The sequence below is a fragment of the Suncus etruscus genome, chromosome 15, assembly GCF_024139225.1.
Source record: "Suncus etruscus isolate mSunEtr1 chromosome 15, mSunEtr1.pri.cur, whole genome shotgun sequence".
Classification (NCBI taxonomy): Eukaryota; Metazoa; Chordata; class Mammalia; order Eulipotyphla; family Soricidae; genus Suncus; species Suncus etruscus.
In genome coordinates this window covers 73,786,859-73,805,048 of record NC_064862.1, presented here as the reverse complement: position 1 = coordinate 73,805,048, position 18,190 = coordinate 73,786,859, and the positions used below count along the sequence as shown (strand labels likewise).

The 18,190-nt window shown below is 52.1% G+C and overlaps 1 protein-coding gene and 1 pseudogene across 1 annotated transcript; both read left to right on the top strand.

The window, feature by feature from the left end:
• Positions 1-1,185: 1,185 nt before the first annotated feature.
• On the top strand, positions 1,186-1,279 carry LOC126031805 (uncharacterized; annotated as a pseudogene).
• Positions 1,280-4,464: 3,185 nt separating this feature from the next.
• On the top strand, positions 4,465-17,935 carry SSC4D (scavenger receptor cysteine rich family member with 4 domains). Its single transcript, XM_049787861.1, has 10 exons — positions 4,465-4,630; positions 6,538-6,577; positions 6,977-7,299; positions 10,301-10,378; positions 11,066-11,380; positions 13,856-13,933; positions 14,660-14,734; positions 14,850-15,161; positions 16,049-16,126; positions 17,248-17,935. The coding sequence occupies exons 1-10, from the start codon at positions 4,465-4,467 to the stop codon at positions 17,562-17,564; spliced, it is 1,782 nt and encodes a 593-aa protein (XP_049643818.1). The 3' UTR covers positions 17,565-17,935.
• Positions 17,936-18,190: the final 255 nt, after the last annotated feature.

Below are 18,190 nucleotides of genomic sequence, written 5' to 3'. Positions count from 1 at the left end.
TCCAGGTTCTACACAAAGGAATCACTCCTGGCATAGCTGGAAGACCATAGGAGATGCCAGGGATCAAACTCGGATCATCCCTATACAAGGCAAGTGCTCTACTTGCTACACTGTCTCTTCAGCACAATATCACCAGCTTGGAAATAAATATCATGTATTTAGTTATTTCAGGACCAGGGAGATAATTCAAAAGCCTAGTGAGTGTGGGGGCCAGAGCGATAGCACAGCTGTAAGGCATTTGCTTTGCATGCTGCTGACCCGGGAAGGACCTAGGTTTGATTCCTAGCATCCCATATGGTCCCCCGAGCCTGCCAGAGGTGATTTCTAAGTGCAGAGCCAGGAGTAAAGCCTGAGCACTGCCAGGCATGGCCAAAAACAAAAACAAAACAATAAAAGCCTAGTGTGTACATTTTGTCTGTGAGATGCCTAGATTTTACCCCCAGCACTGCCAGGAGTGACTCAAAAAAAAAAAAAAAAAAAAAAAAAAACCTCCAAAAAATCACCTACATAGGGGCCAGAGTGATAGCACAGCGGGGAAGGCATTTGCCTTTCACACAACCAACCCAGTTTCAATCCTCAGCATTACATATGGTCCCCTGAGTCTCCCAGGAGTGATTTCTGAGCACAGAGCCAGGAATAACCCCGAGCACTGCTGGGTATGGCTCCAATACAAACAAAATAATCTATATAGGGGCTGGAACCTTGCATATGACCAATCTAGGATTGATCCCCCAAGCCCCATTTGCTCCATCTAGTCCTTCCAGGAATAATCCTGAGTGCAGAGTCAGGAGTAAGTCTTGAGCACCACCAGAGGCCACTTAGGGACCCCCAAATAAACAAAATAATAATCACATATGTGCTTTATTAATTTACTTTACAAACATATATTTTATTTTGTTTTTGTTTTTTTTTTTGGTTTTGGGGCCACACCCGTTTGATGCTCAGGGGTTACTCCTGGCTATAGGCTCAGAAATTGCCCCTGGCTTGGGGGGACCATATGGGACGCCGGGGATCGAACCGCGGTCCATCCTACGCTAGAGCTTGCAAGGCAGACACCTTACCTCTAGCGCCACCTTCCCGGCCCCCAAACATATATTTTACTTATTTATTTATTTTTGGTTTTTGAGTCAAGCCCAATGGAGCTCAGGGGCTACTCCTGGCTCTGCACTCAGAAATCACTCCGGGGTGCAGTACATATACTAAAATTGAAACGATACAGAGATTAGCATGGCCCCTGTGCAAGGTTGACACGCAAATTTATGAAGCGTTCCATATTTAAAAAAAAAAAAGTCACTCCTGGCAGGCACAGGGGATGCCAGAATGCTGGGATTTGAACCACTGACTGTCCTGAATCACCTGCGTGCAAGACAAACACCCTACCGCTATGCTATCTCTCTGGCCCCCAACATACATATATTTTAAATAGAAGCTGTGCCTGGGAAATTGCAGCTCTGATAGTTTGTTGCTTTTTTAGGTTCAGTGATGCTCAGAGGCCACCAAGATGATACCCGATAGTGATTGTGGGCCATGTAGTGCCAGGGACTAAATTCAGGGTCTCACATATGCTAAGTACATGCCTTAACACTTGTACTATCTTCCCAGCCCCCTTACTTTTCTGGGGTGGGGGGTATACCTGGCAGTGCTCTGCACTCTGAAATTGCTCCTGGCAGGCTCAGGGAGTGCTGGGGATTGAACTCGGGTCAGCTGAGTACAAGGTAAATACCCTACCTGTTGTGCTATCACTCCACTTTTATTTTGTTTATTTCGGAGCCATATCTGATGATACTTAGGACTTACTCCTGGTTCTGTGCTCAGGGATCACTCCTGAAAGTGCTAGGGGACCATCTGGGATGCCAGATATTGAATCTGGATCAGCCACATGCAAGGAAAGAAAGCTCCTTACTTGTGGTACTATCACTCTAGCTGTTTTGATTTTTTTTTTTTATTAAAAGAAAGTTTGAATTTATATTTGTCCTTTCTTGGGGGAAAATGTCTTTTGGCCATACCTAGCAATACTAAGTGCTTACTCCTGGCTCTGTGCTCAGGGATCACTCCTGGTAGGACTCAGAGGTCCATATGTGGTGCAGGGAATCAAGCCTGGGCCAGCCCCCTTAATTTAATTAATTTTAGCTCCACCCAACAATGCTCAGGGCTCTGTTGTACTATATACTCTAGCCCAGCACCCTTATTATTATTGTTATTATTATTATTATTATTTTGTTTTTGTTTTTGGGCCACACCTGGTGACGCTCAGGAGTTACTCCTGGCTATGTGCTCAGAAATCACTCCTGGCTTAGGGGACCATATGGGACGCAAGGGGATCAAACCACGGTCTGTCCTAGATTAGCGCATCCAAAGCAGACACCCTACTACTTGCTCCACCACTCCAGCCCCTAATTATTATTTTTTTAATTTTTGTTCTTGGACAACATCTGGGCATTGCTCAGGGATTACTTCTGGTTCTGTGCTTAGGGACACTCCTGAAGGTGCTCAGAGCATGGTATGGAATGCCAGAGATCAAACCCAGGTCAGTCTTGTGCAAAGCAAACAAACACCCTACCTAATGTGCTACTGCTCCAGCTCTTAGCACCCTTAATGTTTGGGGGGACCACACCTGATGATGCTCAGGGGTTACTCCTGGCTATACACTCAGAAATCGCCCCTGGCTTGGGGGACCATATGAGACACCGGGGGATTGAGCTGCAGTCTGTCCTAGGCTAGTGGATGCAAGGCAGACACCTTACGCCCTGCACCACTGCTTTGGCCCCAGCACCCTTAATTTTAAAGTACAACTATATTGTTCCAATGAATGAAAAAAAAAATGTCATTTAGTATAAATAAAAAGCATAGGGCCTGGAGAGATAGCACAGCGGCGTTTGCCTTGCAAGCAGCCGATCCAGGACCAAAGGTGGTTGGTTCGAATCCCGGTGTTCCATATGGTCCCCCGAGCCTGCCAGAAGCTATTTCTGAGCAGACAGCCAGGAGTAACCCCTGAGCACCGCTGAGTGTGGCCCAAAAACCAAAAAATAAATAAATAAATAATAAAAAGCATAGATATTGGGGACAGTGCGATAGCAGAGAGGTAGGGTGTTTGCCTTATACTTGGCCAACCCAGGATGGACCCTGGTTGGATTCCCAGCATCACATCTGGTCCCCCGAGCCTGCCAGGAGCTATTTCTGAGCACAGAGCCAAGAGTAACCCTGAGCACCACTGGGTGTGATCCTCCAAAAATTAAAAAATAAAAGGCATAAATAGAACAGGGCTTAAGGCATTTGCCTTATTAACTGCAGACCTGGATTCAATCACTAACATCATATGGTTTCCTGAAGTACTGCCAGAATTGATCCCTGAGCAGAGCCAGAAGTAAGCCCTGAGCACTGCTGATTAAAACCAAAAAAGGAGGGGCCGGGCGGTGGCGCTAAAGGTAAGGTGCCTGCCTTGCCTGCGCTAACCTTGGACGGTTCGATCCCCCGGTGTCCCATATGGTCCCCCAAGCCAGGAGCAACTTCTGAGCACATAGCCAGGAGTAACCCCTGAGCGTTACCGGGTGTGGCCCAAAAAAAAAAAAAAAAAAAAAAACAAAAAAGGAAAAAAAAAAAGGCATAATATATGGGACAGGAGTGATAGTACAACAGATAGGGTGTTTGCCTTGCAAGCAGCTGACCTGGGTTCAAACCTCTGCATTCCATATGGTCCCTGAAACAGCCGGGAGTATTCCCTGAACACAGCCAGTGTGGCCCCCAAACAAACCAAAACTAACAAATCAAAGTACAACTAGGGAGATAGCCCACCCCCCAAAAGAACAATACCTGTTCACTGTCTCCCCCTAAAATTATGTGGGCTCGAGGGGTAGAGAGATAGTTCAGTGCTGGAGTGCAAAATTTTCCTATAGAAATCCCTGATTTATTCTCCAGCACAACATAGTCCCTGCAGGGAGTGACCCTTAAGATGCACCATGAGTAATCCTTGAGCACTTCCAAGTATGGCGCCAAACCAAAAAATAATACCAATAAAGTAAAATTTGGTGGGGTAGGCATTCAGCTCATTACTCTTGGGCCTGACTAGGTTTGGACCCAGAAAACCATTAAACTTCGTCTCTCACAAATGGTTTTATACACTGTCAGCTCTGACCAGACCTAGCTCACTCCTTGTTTGAGTCATCCTCACACTCCTGTCTGAGTCCTCACCACATCTGGCTACTCCATGCTGCTTCCACTCAGAATGATTCCCCCACATCATGAGAGAAGAAACTTGGTTCATACTCAGCAGTGCTCAGGGTTTACTTCTGGCCTTGTGCTTAGAAATAATTTCTGGAGGCACAGGATGCCAGGGATTACACCTGGGTCAGTCATTTGCAAGGCAAGCTTCCTCCTTGCTGTCTCCTCTCTCCAGCCTCATGCAGAGAAGTAACTTGGGCTCTTTCATTACAGATGTTCCCATTGTGACTTCTCCACAACCCCATGATGGGACCGTTCACAAAACCACCCAGCATCTGGATGCATAAGGAAACAGAGATGCCCGTGGGTGCCCTGGCAGATGAGAAGATCAGGGGATGGAGGCCAGGGGATAGGGGTGCAGTCCACTCCCCTCGGCCCCCAGCCCTTTCCTTCCTACTCCTCTTGCCTCTGGGTGAGCTTTCTGAACCCCCACCTGCCCCTTTCTCTGCCTTGGCTTCTCCCCCTAAATACTAACAATTTGGAAGTAGTTTGGCCCTGAGGCAACCTCCACCAGAAATTGCTCCAAAAATCTGAGTGTGGTGGATGGGGGCATAGCGAGAGCTGAGAGTTCAGAGAACACCAGTGGGGATCTAAGGAAGAGGGGAGACAGGGGTTGGATCACCCACAGTGGCTGGAAAAGCATCTGGTGTTAGACGGAATCACAGGGCCACATTGGGGGGGGGGCACACCTGGTGGCATTCAGGTGTTACTCCTGGCTTTGTGTTCAGAAATTATTTCTGACAGATTCGAGAATCATATGGGATGTCTGGAGTTGAACCTGGATCTGCCACCTGAAAGGCAAAAGATCTACCAACCAAGCTAATGTTCCAGCCCCTCAGGGCCTAATTAAAGTACCAGGATTAAGGGCTGTAGAGACAGTTTTATGGGCTGAAGCATATGGGAACCTGGGTTTGATGGCTGCATAATGTCCCTGGCAGGAACCTCTATGGATCCAGCCAGGAGTTGCCCCTGAGCATAGCCAGGTATGACTCAAAAACAAAAGAAAGAGGGAAATGCCTCAGTTTCTTCTCCTATAAAATGGGTATCCTCTGAGTCAGAGCTATATAGTACAGCAAGGAGGGTTTCACAGCCAACTCAGATTTGATCCCTAGCATCTCATATGGTCCCCAGAGTCTGCCAGGAGTAATTTCTGAGCACAGAGCTAGGAGTAACATCTGAATGCCACCAGGCATGGCCCCACAATAATTGGGAATCCTTACCTGTGAAGCTCAGATGCAAGAGAAAACATCTAAGAATTTGTAAGCCTGGGGCTGGAGCGGTGGTGCAGAGTGGTGGATCCTATCTGCCTTGCCAGCGCTAGCCTAGGACGAACCACAGTTCTATCTCCCAGCATCCCATATGGCCCCCTAAGCCAGGAATAATTTTTGAGTGCAGAGCCAGGAGTAAATTCTGAGTGTAACTGGGTGTGGCCCCAAAAACAACAACAACAACAACAAAAAAGAATCTGCATGCCTGGACACAAGTGCAGGCTTACTTGGGGACTTACTTCCAGCCCACCTTCTGTGTCCTGCTCACCACCATCCTGGCCACATGCCCTGATGAAGAAGAGGATGGCCTTCCAGGTGCCAGCTCCAGCTCCTGGGACCTTAACCCCATTACCTGAACTCATTGTACCCCACCTGTCCCCACCAGCAAAACCCTCTTCCCGCACACTTGTCCTGGTGGGCAAGGAAACCTGCCCACACTGCCATGAGTGTGGTGCCTGGGACATCCAGGTGAAATAGCTGTCATCCCCACTCATCTTGGGGGGACACTGTGTATATCCCAAAAACCCATGCATCATGGGCAGTGGAGCTATTGGGCACATGCTAGCTAGGAACAGGCTTTCTGGGGCATGGGGACACAGACCTAAGCTTAGAAAAGAGTTGTGAATAAGGTGTCTGGAGGGAACCAAGAACATCTCTAATGGAAGGGGAATTCCACTAAATTCTGGAAGAGTCTGAAGAGCTGTGGGCTGGGAAGGGCAAGAGGGGAAGGCTGGGGGTTTAGCTGGATGGAAGACCATAAATGCTTGTGATGGTCAGAAGCAATGAGAAGGCTTTGTAGGGCTGGCATTCTGTGGAAAATTGGGGAAGCATTGAGGATCTGGGTGGTGTAGTTTAAGGAGGAATTATGGGACTCTGTCAAGTAAGTTGGGGGGTGTTCTATGGACCACTGAGAGGGGTGATGCAAAGGGGCCCATTGGGTCAGGTAAGAACAGAGAAAAGGGTTCTGGGAAGGGCGAGGAAGTGAGTGAGGTGACAGGGGTCTGTGTTCTCAAGGCCGAGGACTGAGGGGCCTATGTTTTATCTCTTTCAGCCAGTGCCCTCCAGCCCACCCCACTGACCTTTCCAGGTAGGTGCTCTGGGCCTTCCTCCTTGCCTAACACACTCTACAGTGCTCAGCTAGCTGAGACCATGCTACAGCCTAGTAGGTGCCCCCCCCCCAAAGCAGTGGCACCAGTCTCCCTGTTTTGTTTTTAGGCCATACCCAGTAGTGCTCAAGGGTTACTACTGACTCTGTGCTCAGGAATTAACTCCTGGAAGGCTCAGGGGGGACCATATGGGATGCCGGGATCAAACCTGGGTCAGCTTTGTGCAAGGCAAGCAAACGCTCTCCCCACTGTGCTATTGCTCCGACCTTTGTCTCCCTGTTTTACAGCAAGGAAGACAGAAGGTGCAGAGGGGGTCAGCCCCAAGGCTCATGGCTTCCTGGCAGGGTGGGCATCTGGTAGTCCCAGAGATGGCCCCCGTGCCAGCTCACCCCTGTCCTCTGAGCTGAGGCTGGTGGGGGGGCCCAGCCGCTGCCGCGGGCGCCTGGAGGTCCTGCATGGGGGCTCCTGGGGCAGCGTCTGCGATGACGACTGGGACGTGGTGGATGCCAACGTGGTATGCCGGCAGCTGGGCTGTGGCCTGGCGCTACCTGTGCCCAGACCCCTCGCCTTCGGCCAGGGCCGCGGTCCAATCTTTCTGGATAATGTCGAGTGCCGGGGGCAGGAGGCGTCGCTGAGCGAGTGTGGCAGCCGTGGTTGGGGAATCCACAATTGCTTCCATTACGAGGATGTGGCGGTGCTGTGTGATGGTGAGTGGGGGGGGGGGTGCGTGGCTGCGCTGCAGGGATGGGGTGTGATGAGACCCCTCCTTCCCACTGTCTAGGGTGCTCCGGCTCTTCCCCCCAAACCATAGCATTACTTCTTCCACTGGGGGCCAGACAGTCCATGATTCGTTTTGGGGCCACACTCCTAAGGTGCTCAGGGAACTATATGCAGGGCTAGGTTGGCCATGTGCAAGGCAAGTGCCTTCCCTGCTATTCTATCTCTCTGGCTTCTAAAGCCAGAATATATAAATGAATAAATGAATGAATGAATAAAACTGACATGGCACATATAGCCCACAAGGTCATTGGAAAAATAAGGATTGTGGCCCCCACCTTAGAATTTTATTGTATTAGGGGCCGGAGAGATAGCATGGAGGTAAGGCGTTTACCTTTCATGCAGAAGGTCAATGGTTCAAATACCAGCATCCCATATGGTCCCCTGTGCCTGCCAGGGGCAATTTCTGAGCATAGAGCCTGGAGTAACCCCTGAGTGCTGCCAGGTGTGACCCCCCCAAGAAAAAGAATTGTATTGTATTGGGGCCAAAGTGATAGCACAGAAGTAGGGCATTTGCCTTGCACGCAGTCAATCCAGGACAGATGGTGGTTCAAATCCCAGCATGCCATATGGTCCCCCACGCCTGCCAGGAGCAATTTTGGGGGGTTTGGTTTTTGGGCCACACCTGGCAGCACTCAGGGGTTACTCTTGGAGAGCCAGGAGTAACCCCTAAATGCTGCCAGGTGTGACACCCCCCCCCAAGAAAAATACTTTGACTGTATTTTTTTATATTTTGAGGCCACACTTGGCAGTGCTCATGGGTTATTCAGGTTAATCTCTGCACTCAGATTATTTCTGGCTGACTAAAGGGGCCATATGGGGTGCTGGTCAACTGTGTGCAAGGCAAATTCCTTCCCCCACTGAACCATAGAATTTGAGTAGACAAGGTTGGATTCATGTTTAAGGCTTTGCACTCCCAACAACTTCTATTGTTTGTTTATTTGCTTGTTGGGGGGCCACAACCCACTGGCATTCAGGGGTTACTCCTGGCTCTGAGCTCAGAAATCACTCCTGGCAGGCTCTGGAGACCACATGGGATTCTGGTGATCAAACCTGGGTCAGCTATGTGCAAGGCAAGTGTCCTATCCGCTGTGCTATCGCTCTGGCCCCCAACAAGTTATTTTTTTCTCCCAACAAGTTAAGTGATGCCATGTGTCTCCAAGAAAAGGGGACTGATGAGGCCAGAGAGATAGCACAGCGGTGTTTGCCTTGCAAGCAGCTGACCCAGAACCTAAGGTGGTTGGTTCGGATCCCAGCATCCCTGTGCCTGCCAGGAGCTATTTCTGAGCAGATAGCCAGGAGTAACCCCTGAGCACCGCCAGGTGTGGCCCAAAAACAAACAAACAAACAAACAAAAACAAAAACAAACAAAAACAAAAACAAAAAAAAAGGGGACTGAACAGGTACAGTGGGGAAGGAACTTGCCTTGCATGTAATCTATCCAAGTTTGATCCCCAGCATCCTAAAGGGTCCCTCAAGCCTGCCAGGAGTGATCCCTGAGTACAAAACGCCATTGGATGTGGCCCAAAAACCAAAACCAAAAAAAAAAAAAAAAAAAACTTAACTAAGAGGGCTGGAGTGTATGCTTTGCATGAGAGGGTCCTGGATTGGATCCCCAATTCTGTATGTGTCCCCCCCCCAGCACCAGCAGGAGAAACCTCTAAGGAAAGAGATTCCAGTAGCCCCTGAGAACTTCTGGGTGCTCCAAAACAAACAAACAAACAAACAAACAAAAACCTTTAAAAAACTGGGGCCGGGTAGGTGGCGCTGGAGGTAAGGTGTCTGCCTTGCAAGCGCTAGCCAAGGAAGGACCGCGGTTTGATCCCCCGGCGTCCCATATGGTCCCCCCAAGCCAGGGGCGATTTCTGAGCACATAGCCAGGAGTAACCCCTGAGCGTCAAACGGGTGTGGCCCAAAAACCAAAAAAAAAAAAAAAAGAACTATGGGTGCTGGAGTCATAGCTCAGCGGTAGGGCATTTGTTTGCCTTGCACGCAGCCTACCTGGAATGGACCCAGATTTGATCCCGGCATCTCATATGCTCCCCCCAAGTCTGCCAGGACTGATTTCTGAGCGCAGAGCCAGGAGCAACCTCTGAGTGCTGCCTGGTGTGGCCCCAAAACAAAAGAACTAAGAACTGCAAGAATTCCTCAATCCAGGTTCAATACCCTACACCCCATGGTCTTCTAAGCACCATAAGGGTGTCCCAAGTATCCCTAACACTGCAGAACCTGAATAGTTCCATATCCTCAGGCTTTGGCACTGAGCCCACTGCCCAGCTGGCCAAGAGATGCAGGTGGAACCCCCAGACTTCCTGCATATCACTTGGAGACCCCCACCACCACCAAAAAAAAAAAAAGAAAACCCATGGGGCCGGAGTGATAGCACAACGGTAGGGCGTTTGCCTTGCATGCAGCTGATCCAGGATGGACCTTGGTTCGATCCCCGGCATCTCATATGGTCCCGCAAGCCAGGAGCAATTTCTTTTCTTTTCTTTTTTTTTGGTTTTTGGTTTTTGGGCCACACCCGGTAACACTCAGGGGTTACTCCTGGCTATGCGCTCAGAAGTTGCTCCTGACTTGGGGGACCATATGGGACGCCAGGGGATGGAACTGTGGTCCGTCCAAGGCTAGCGCAGGCAAGGCAGGCACCTTACCTCTTGCGCCACCGCCCAGCCCCTGGAGCAATTTCTGAGCACATAGCCCTGAGTTTTTGGGTGTGGCCCAAAAACCAAAACCAAAAACCACTTCTAAAACATCTGCTTTAGGGTCTCAGGAGCCCCTTTGTCTTTTCCTGCCACCCTGTGAGACCTGGCTTGAATCTTTTAGGCAGCCCTTATCCTGTCCTCCCTTATCCTGTCCTCCCATGGGTGTGAGGATGGACAGTAGCAAGATTCCTGAAGCTTCCTCCCATCTACCCCGACTTCTTCCCAGAATTCCTACCCACGCAGCCCCCGACGAGGAAAATACTAACCAGCAGGACATCCTTCACAACTCCCCAGAATGGGAGAGGTAAGGAGGGGCAAAGTGGGGGGTTGCCTGGGTTCTAGGAGAAGGTCCCCGAGTCCCCTTCACCTGACTAGGCAGGGAGAGTGGATTAGTGAATTTGCTCACCCCCCCAACACACACACACACACACACACACACACACACACACACACACCTCCTTCTCCCCTACTAAGTCAGGCTCTGGAAAAGGGGGTTCATTCATTCCTGTGGGAACCTACAAATTGCATAAGGTTGGAGAAAGGGAGATAAAGAAGAAAGGGAGTTTCATCCAAAATTCACAAAAATCCCGAAATACTACTAATGAAAAGTGAGTCTGGAAAGATCGTACAATGGGTAGGGTGCTTGCTTTGCACACAGCTGACTGGGTTCAATCCCCAGCATCCTATGTAGTCCTCCCTAGCACTGCCAGGAGTGATCCTTAAGCACAGAAGTGATTTCTGAGCACGGGAGTTACCCCCGAGTGTGCCCCCACCCCAATTTTTTAAAGTGCCCTAAAGGAGGGACAGATATATAGATATTAAAAATATATTAAATCATATAAATATAATATTCAAGATATTTAAAAAGGGAAGGAAGAAGGGACCAGAGTGACAGCATTGCTGTGGGTAGGGAGTTTGCTTTGCAGAGCACTAGACTCAGGCTGGCTGCAGGCAGGAGGGCACAGACCTCCCGCCCCGGTCTGGTCCGCAGGCGAGGGCAGCGTGCGCCTGGTGGGCGGCGCAGGCCCGTGCCAGGGCCGCGTGGAGATCCTGCACGGCGGCGTGTGGGGCACCGTGTGCGACGACGACTGGGGCCTGCCGGACGCCGCGGTGGTCTGCCGCCAGCTGGGCTGTGGCGCGGCGCTGGCCGCCACCACCAACGCCTTCTTCGGCTACGGCACGGGGCACATCCTGCTGGACAACGTGCACTGCGAGGGCAGCGAGCCCCGCCTGGCCGCCTGCCTGAGCCTCGGCTGGGGCGTGCACAACTGCGGCCACCACGAGGACGCGGGCGCGCTTTGCGCAGGTGCGGCCCTGGAAGGGCGGGGCTTATTAGGCGGAGCTGATTGGCGGGTGGGGACCCGGAGGAAGCCTGTAGGAGGGTGTGGCTGATTGGAGGATGGGGCTTGGGGGCGGAGCCTGCAGAAGGGTGTGGCTCATTGGAGGGTGGGGTCTGGGGCAGAGCCTGCAGGAGGGGAGGGTGTGGCTGATTGGAGGGTTGTTCTGGGGGGCGGAGCTTCAGGAGGGTGTGGCTGATTGGAGGGTGGGTCTGAGGGCGGAGCCTGCAGGAGGGTGTGGCTAATTGGAGGGTGGGTCTGAGGGTAGAGCCTGCAGGAGGGTGTGGCTGATTGGAGGGTGGGTCTGAGGGTGGAGCCTGAAGGAGGGCGTGGCTGATTAGAGGGCGGAGCCTCATGAGGGCGTGGCTGGTTGGAGGGTGGAGCCTGCAGGAGGGTGTGGCTGATTGGAGGGTGGGTTCTGGGAGCAGAGTCTGTAAGAGGGCGGGTCTGGGCTGGAGCCTCGGTGGGGCCATGGAGGGCAGAGCATGGTGCTGATGGAGGCTGATGGGCTGGGGTGGGACTTGGGATGGAGCCTGTTGGGGCAGTCTGTTGGAGGGTGGGGTTGGTTATGAGGCTTGGGGCAAGGCCTATTGGAAAGCCAAAGACCCAAAGGGGATCTGCATATAAAGAGGTACTTCCACAAAAAAAAAAAAAGGTGATTCCCATACCTCTCTACAAAGACACTTCCCAATTAATTTTAGAAACTGGGTGTGATTTAGTGGTAGAGTGGACCCACAATGCCTGAAGTCCTGGGTTCCATACCCATCACAGCAAACACTGCAAACAATTGCTGGATCCAGAGTAATAATAGTACATCAGGGAGGGCATTTGCCTTGCAAGCAGCTGACCCAGCTTGGATCCGCAGTATTCCACATAATTCCCCGAGACCTGCTAGGAGAGAGCCCTGAGACATGAACCCTGAGCACTGCCAAGTGTGACCCAAAAGCAAACAAAAAAGTAATCAAATTTGTGGAGCCGGAGAGAGATAGCACAGTGGTAGGTAGTTTGCTTTGCATGCAACTGTTCCAGGACAGACAGTGGTTGGAATCCCAGCATCCCATATGGTCCCCTGAGACTGTCAGGAGTGATTTCTGAGTGCAGAGCCACGAGTAACCCCTGAGCGCCACCAGGTTTGACCCAGAAAAAAATTTTTTTTTGCTTTTTATTTATGTATTTAATTTCTTTGGGGTGGGCAACTTGGAGATGCTGTGGAGGGCAAGGAAAGATATACTCCAGACTCAGTGCTCAGGTCACATTCAGTAAGAAATTCTTGAATCACGGATGCCAGGGATCAGACCTGGAACCCAACAGGCAAAACATATACTCTAAAGGCCGAGTGATAACACAGCAGGTAGGGCATTCGCTTTGCATGCAGCCCACCCGGTTTGATCCCTGGCATCCTATATGGGCCCCAGAGCTTCCCAGGAGTGATTTCTGAGTAAAGAGCCAGGAGTAACCCCTGAGCTCTGCCACTGGGTGTGGCCCCCAAACAAGCAAATAAAATAAAAACCCATACACTTTAGTACTTTGAGCCATTACCCCAGTCCAAAAGTTTGCTTTTAATCCCTCAGTACAGCCCAGAAGAGCCTGAAGAAACCCCAGTACTCTTTGTGGTAAGCCCACATACAGTTGTGAATATTGTGCTTGTCGTAATAAGCCTTATGAATAATTTGACCGCACCCCAAGAATGCCTCTAAGTTTCCGGATAATTTCCAAGTACTTTTCATGAATATTTCAGAGTAAAGTTACTGTCCTCTAGAATTGCTCATGAAACTCCAGAAATTCTCTCGTTGTAGTCCAGGTTATCATGTCCCCAGAATTGCCACCAACACAGCTCTCTGCAGTCGAGATGCTATCATAATAGTATTTTCCCTTGCCAAACCAACCTCTATTCTGAGAGGGTTCCAAAGCACACAGTAACAACAGGGCCAATGAAGCGCTTCCCAGATAGATTCTATTCTACAAGACAACACAGTGTGAGTCTGGGCCTGCTGCCTCACAGCAAACCAGGGGCCATCAATCTCAGCTGACAGATGAAAAAATAGAGTGAGGAAGTCTTACCCATGGTCACATGGCAAAGCCATGTCTTAGTATATGGTCTCAAGCATTTTTTTCTCTCTCTTTTGGTTTTTGGGCCACACCCCACAGTGCTCAGGGCACTCTGCTCAGAGATTTCTCCTGGCAGGGTTTGTGGGACCCTATGGGAATGCCGGGGATCAAACCCAGTCAGTCACATGCAAGGCAAGCACCCTACCCACTGAACTACCTCTCCAATCCCAGACATGTTTTAGCTGTAAAATGAGGATAGTATATAACTAGTTCTGCAAGCCCCTTGGACTGTGCTTCATTTTCTCTAGGGGGAACAAGTGTCCATACTGCCTTAACAGCCCAACACTGACCAAGAAGTAGATCTTGATCTATGACCCTGTTCTTTCCGACTCTAGTCCTAGGTCCCCCAACTGTCACAGCACTGCCACCCTCTGCGACCAGAGAGAAATGGGCCTGGCACACAGAACCACAGGGTAAGAAGCCCAGCAATCCAGGCTGTAATAGTACCTGAAGATGGGTAGGCAGCATGGCACTGGGGAAGGTAGTTTTACATCCATAGGAAAGAGACTAACAGTCCAAGGCTTTTGGCCAGATGGTTAAGTGGGTGAGGAAGGGATGAGCAGATGGTGCAAGAAGGAAACCTAAAGCCCGGACATGTTCAGCAGGGATATAAAGTTTTCTGCAAAGCTCTGGAGTAGTTTGGATTGATGCTGCAGTTAGGAGTTGGGAGACCTGGGAAAAAGATGAGGTAGAGGTGGAAAGAAGGACAGTATCCTTGGGACTAGGGCTGAACTGTCATTGGGCTGAAATTAGAATAATAACTGGAATAGGGCTCAGTTTATTCTTAAATTTGTTCCTCAGGAGCCAAGTTCACTGCAGACCCCACTACACCCAGACCAGGGTCCGAGACATGGGACTGAGACTGGGTGTGGGAAGTAGAACTGGGGTTCATTTAAGGGATCTCAAAGTCCTGGTGCCCTGCTTTCCGCCATGAGATCTCCTTGCCCCCACCCCCCGAAATGCTTTTTCTGGGGCCGCGAGATAGCATGGAGGTAGGACAGTGATTCGAATCCGGGCATCCCATATGGTCCCCCGTTCCTGCCAAGGGCGATTTCTGAGCATAGAGACAGGAGTGACCCTTGAGCACTGCCGGGTGTGACCCAAAAACAAACAAACAAAAAGAAATGCCTTTTCTGCAGCGACAGGCGTGGCCGCCCAACCTTCCAGGGAGACAACTCTGTCCACCACAGCGGCCTGGGCGTTGGGGAAGAAAAGTAAGTGGTGGAACTGGAGTACCCTGGGGGGGTGGGCGAGGGTGGGTGTTGGCTCTGCCTGGGAGCCAGCGGCCCCACCCCAGCCCCTCTGGCCCCGGGCCTGTGCGCCCCACAGGCGGGCGACTGCGGCTGGTGGGCGGCCCGAGCCCGTGCCGTGGCCGCGTGGAGGTGCTGTACGCCGGGGGCTGGGGCACCGTGTGCGACGATGACTGGGACTTCGCGGACGCGCGTGTGGCCTGCCGCGAGGCGGGGTGCGGGCCCGCCCTGGGCGCCACGGGCCTGGGCCACTTCGGTTACGGCCGCGGCCCCGTGCTACTGGACAATGTGGGCTGCTCCGGTACGGAAGCCCGCCTGAGCGATTGCTTCCATCTGGGCTGGGGCCAACACAATTGCGGCCATCACGAGGATGCGGGAGCGCTGTGCTCAGGTGAGGCTGGAGAATGAACGAACACATGTGGAGATGCGAGGAAATTGATCAGAAAAGCCATGGACTGGGCGGGGCAGAATCTGCGCAGGCGCACATTGCGAGGGGCGGAGCGGGATGGAGTTCTGCGCAGGCGCACATAGTGAGAGGAGGCGGAGCTAGTCAATTTCAGCGCAGTGGGCGGAGCTGGTGAATTTCAGCGCAGTGGGCGGGGCGGATTGGCGCAGGCGGCTACGGATCATGGGCGGGGCCGCTCGCAGACTCGCATTGCGGCGCGGGCGGTGAGTGGGCGGGGCTCCCGCGCGTGCAAGGTTCTCTGCGGCACTGCGACGGGAGCGAGCGTGAGAGGACGCGCCTTTTCCGCAGAGAGGGGCGGGGTCCGGCCTGCCGCGCTGCTGCTCTGCGCCTGCGCGCCCCGGGAGGGGCCCTGCAGCGAGAGTGAGCGGGACGGGATCCCCGGGTAGATGTTGCTGATCTGGGTCTCAGCGGTTCTTCTGCATGAATTGCCGCAAAGCTTTCGTCGTCTGGGACAGTTGATCAGCTTTTGGGGAACACGCATCAGATCCTTGGGAAGAATCGATGGGAAGAAGAGGCTGTTTGAAGAGACTGATTTGGAAAGGCTTATTGATCAGTGTGGGAATTGATAAATGTATCCACATATGGTGCCCCAAGCCTGGGAGCCTGGGTCCCAAAGGGCTAAGCTCAGCTCCAACAGCCACTGTCTGAAAGGAAGATCCACATCCCCCACCTTCATCCACATCCCCCTTTTCTGATAGAACAGGGCCCTGTGAAGGCTGTTCTGGAAGTTACCAGGCAAACCTCTAGCGGGTGGCCTGGTCTGGACAATATTCTCTGAGTAAAACTCTTTTTCTTTGTTCTTGCTGAGCCAGGCCCAGAGGAACTAGGACTGCAACTCCAGCAGGATGGTTTCGAGACCACCCGGGTGCCCACTCCTCGGCCTAGGGATGGTAGGTGCCCCCTGCCCTGAAGAATAAAGTGGGAAGGACATTGGCCTTGCAGGTGGCTGAGCCAGGTCTGGTCTGAAATGGTCCCCCAAGTTGTGGCAGGAGTCATCCCTGAGCATTTCTGAGTGTAGCTCAAAAAGCAAAAAAAATTTGGGGGGGGGAGGTCACACCCGGCAGTGCTCAGGGGTTATTCCTGGCTCTATGCTCAGAAATCGCCCCTGGCAGGCACAGGGGACCATATGGGATGCCGGGATTAGAACCACCGCCCTTCTGCATGAAAGGCAAATGCCTTACCTCCATGCTATCTCTCAGGTCCCATAAAGCAAAAATATTTTAACAAAGAAATTGCAGGAGGGCTGGAGAGATAGCCCAGTGGTAGGACATTTGCCTTGCATGTAGAAGGACATCCATATGGTCCCGGCATCCCATAAGGTCCCCCGAGCCCGCCGGGGGTGATTTCTGAGCGTAGAGTCAGGAGTAGCCCCTGAGCACTACCGGGTGTGACCCCCACCCTGAAAAAAGAAATTGCAGGGGAGAGGGAAAGAATATTGTTCACCAGATGAACATTTGCCTTGGATGGTCCTGAGATACCATAGTGGGGAGGGCACTTGCCTTGCACGCAGCTTCCCTGAGGCAATCCTTGGCTTCTGCATCTGATATGGTTCCCTAGCACTGCCAGGAGTGATTCCTGAGTGCCGAGCTAAGAGTAACCCCTGAGCATCGCCGAGTGTGGCCTAAAACAAAACCAAGAAAAAAGGAACAAGAATTTGCTCTTTAACCTGAGAAGTCTAAAGTAGGAACAGCCCCCAAATGGTAGGGACTCCCAGCCTCCAGAACACCCATGCATGCCCACCTTCAAAGCTGTATCTGGACAGTGATCCCTCCTGTTTTCTTTTCATTTTTGGTTTTTAGATCAAACCTGGGTCAGCACATACGAGGCAAATGTTTTCCCCACTGCGCTATTTCTGTGGCCCATATCCCTCCTCTTTTCTCCCTCTATGCCTTTGTCCCCTGGCTTCTGAACCATCCCTGTATCTCAAACCACTGCCTGTCTCCTGGCCTGGCTGTGAAAAGATCTGTCTGGCCTGGGCCAGCTATGCTCAGTTTACCCTGATCTCTCCTAGGACACCTACGTCTGGCCAATGGGGCCCACCCATGTGAGGGGCGCGTGGAGCTCTTCCTAGGGCAGCGATGGGGCACCGTGTGCGATGATGCCTGGGACCTGCGGGCTGCAGGTGTCCTTTGCCGCCAGCTAGGGTGTGGCCAGGCCTTGGCTGCTCCCGGGGAAGCCCACTTTGGCCCCGGCCGGGGCCCCATCCTCCTGGACAATGTCAAATGCCAAGGGGATGAGAGTGCCCTGCTGCTCTGCTCTCACATCCGCTGGGATGCCCACAACTGTGACCACAGCGAGGATGCAGGAGTCCTATGCCAGCGGTCGTGACCTCCCACAGCAGCCCCGCACACCTTCCCTTCCATGTCAGAACTGTGGCCCACCCTTCCTCCTGGAAGCCTTCCTGGAAGACCGTCCCTCTGCAGTTTACCCCTCAGCCCCTGATCTGGGGGAAAAAAACCCACCCAGACAGTGTGATCTCGCTTGAGGGAACCTGGCTGCACCCTTTCTGTGCGTGACCTCAACCTCTCATCCACCACTGTTGGTCCAACTCAGTGAAAGTTCCATGTTCTGCTCAGCCATAACAGAAGGTGGAAACAGGGAATGTCTCCCTCTCCTCTTAGGTGGTGCTCCTGTGGCAGCACCCCAATCCTGGAGGGTTAGGGGATTTCTGTGAATGAGGTGTCTCCTTCCCTTGTTCCCTTTCTCTTGGGCTCTCCAAGAAGAAGGAAGGCAAAGGTGGGGCCACAGCTCGTACCCTTATTCAGATGGTGCTTGGCTGGACTAGGGGACCCTAGGGGCCGGAGCAGGGAGAGTGGCCCCACACAGCAGCTGGAACCAGCATCTCTGACTTATGCTGCCTCCACCACAGAGCTGCCACTTTGCAGAAGCAAAGAACCTGGGGGCCTGTATGTGTCCATTCACAGGTGCCAAGTCAATAAAGCAACGTCTCCCTT

Bases quoted from the DNA above. Each gene is read 5' to 3' on its own strand.
- SSC4D (XM_049787861.1), top strand. From the start codon at position 4,465: ATGGGACCGTTCACAAAACCACCCAGCATCTGGATGCATAAGGAAACA. The intron at 4,631-6,537 runs GTGAGCTTTCTG...TATCTCTTTCAG, and splicing joins CCTACTCCTCTTGCCTCTGG to CCAGTGCCCTCCAGCCCACC. The intron at 16,127-17,247 runs GTAGGTGCCCCC...GATCTCTCCTAG, and splicing joins CACTCCTCGGCCTAGGGATG to GACACCTACGTCTGGCCAAT.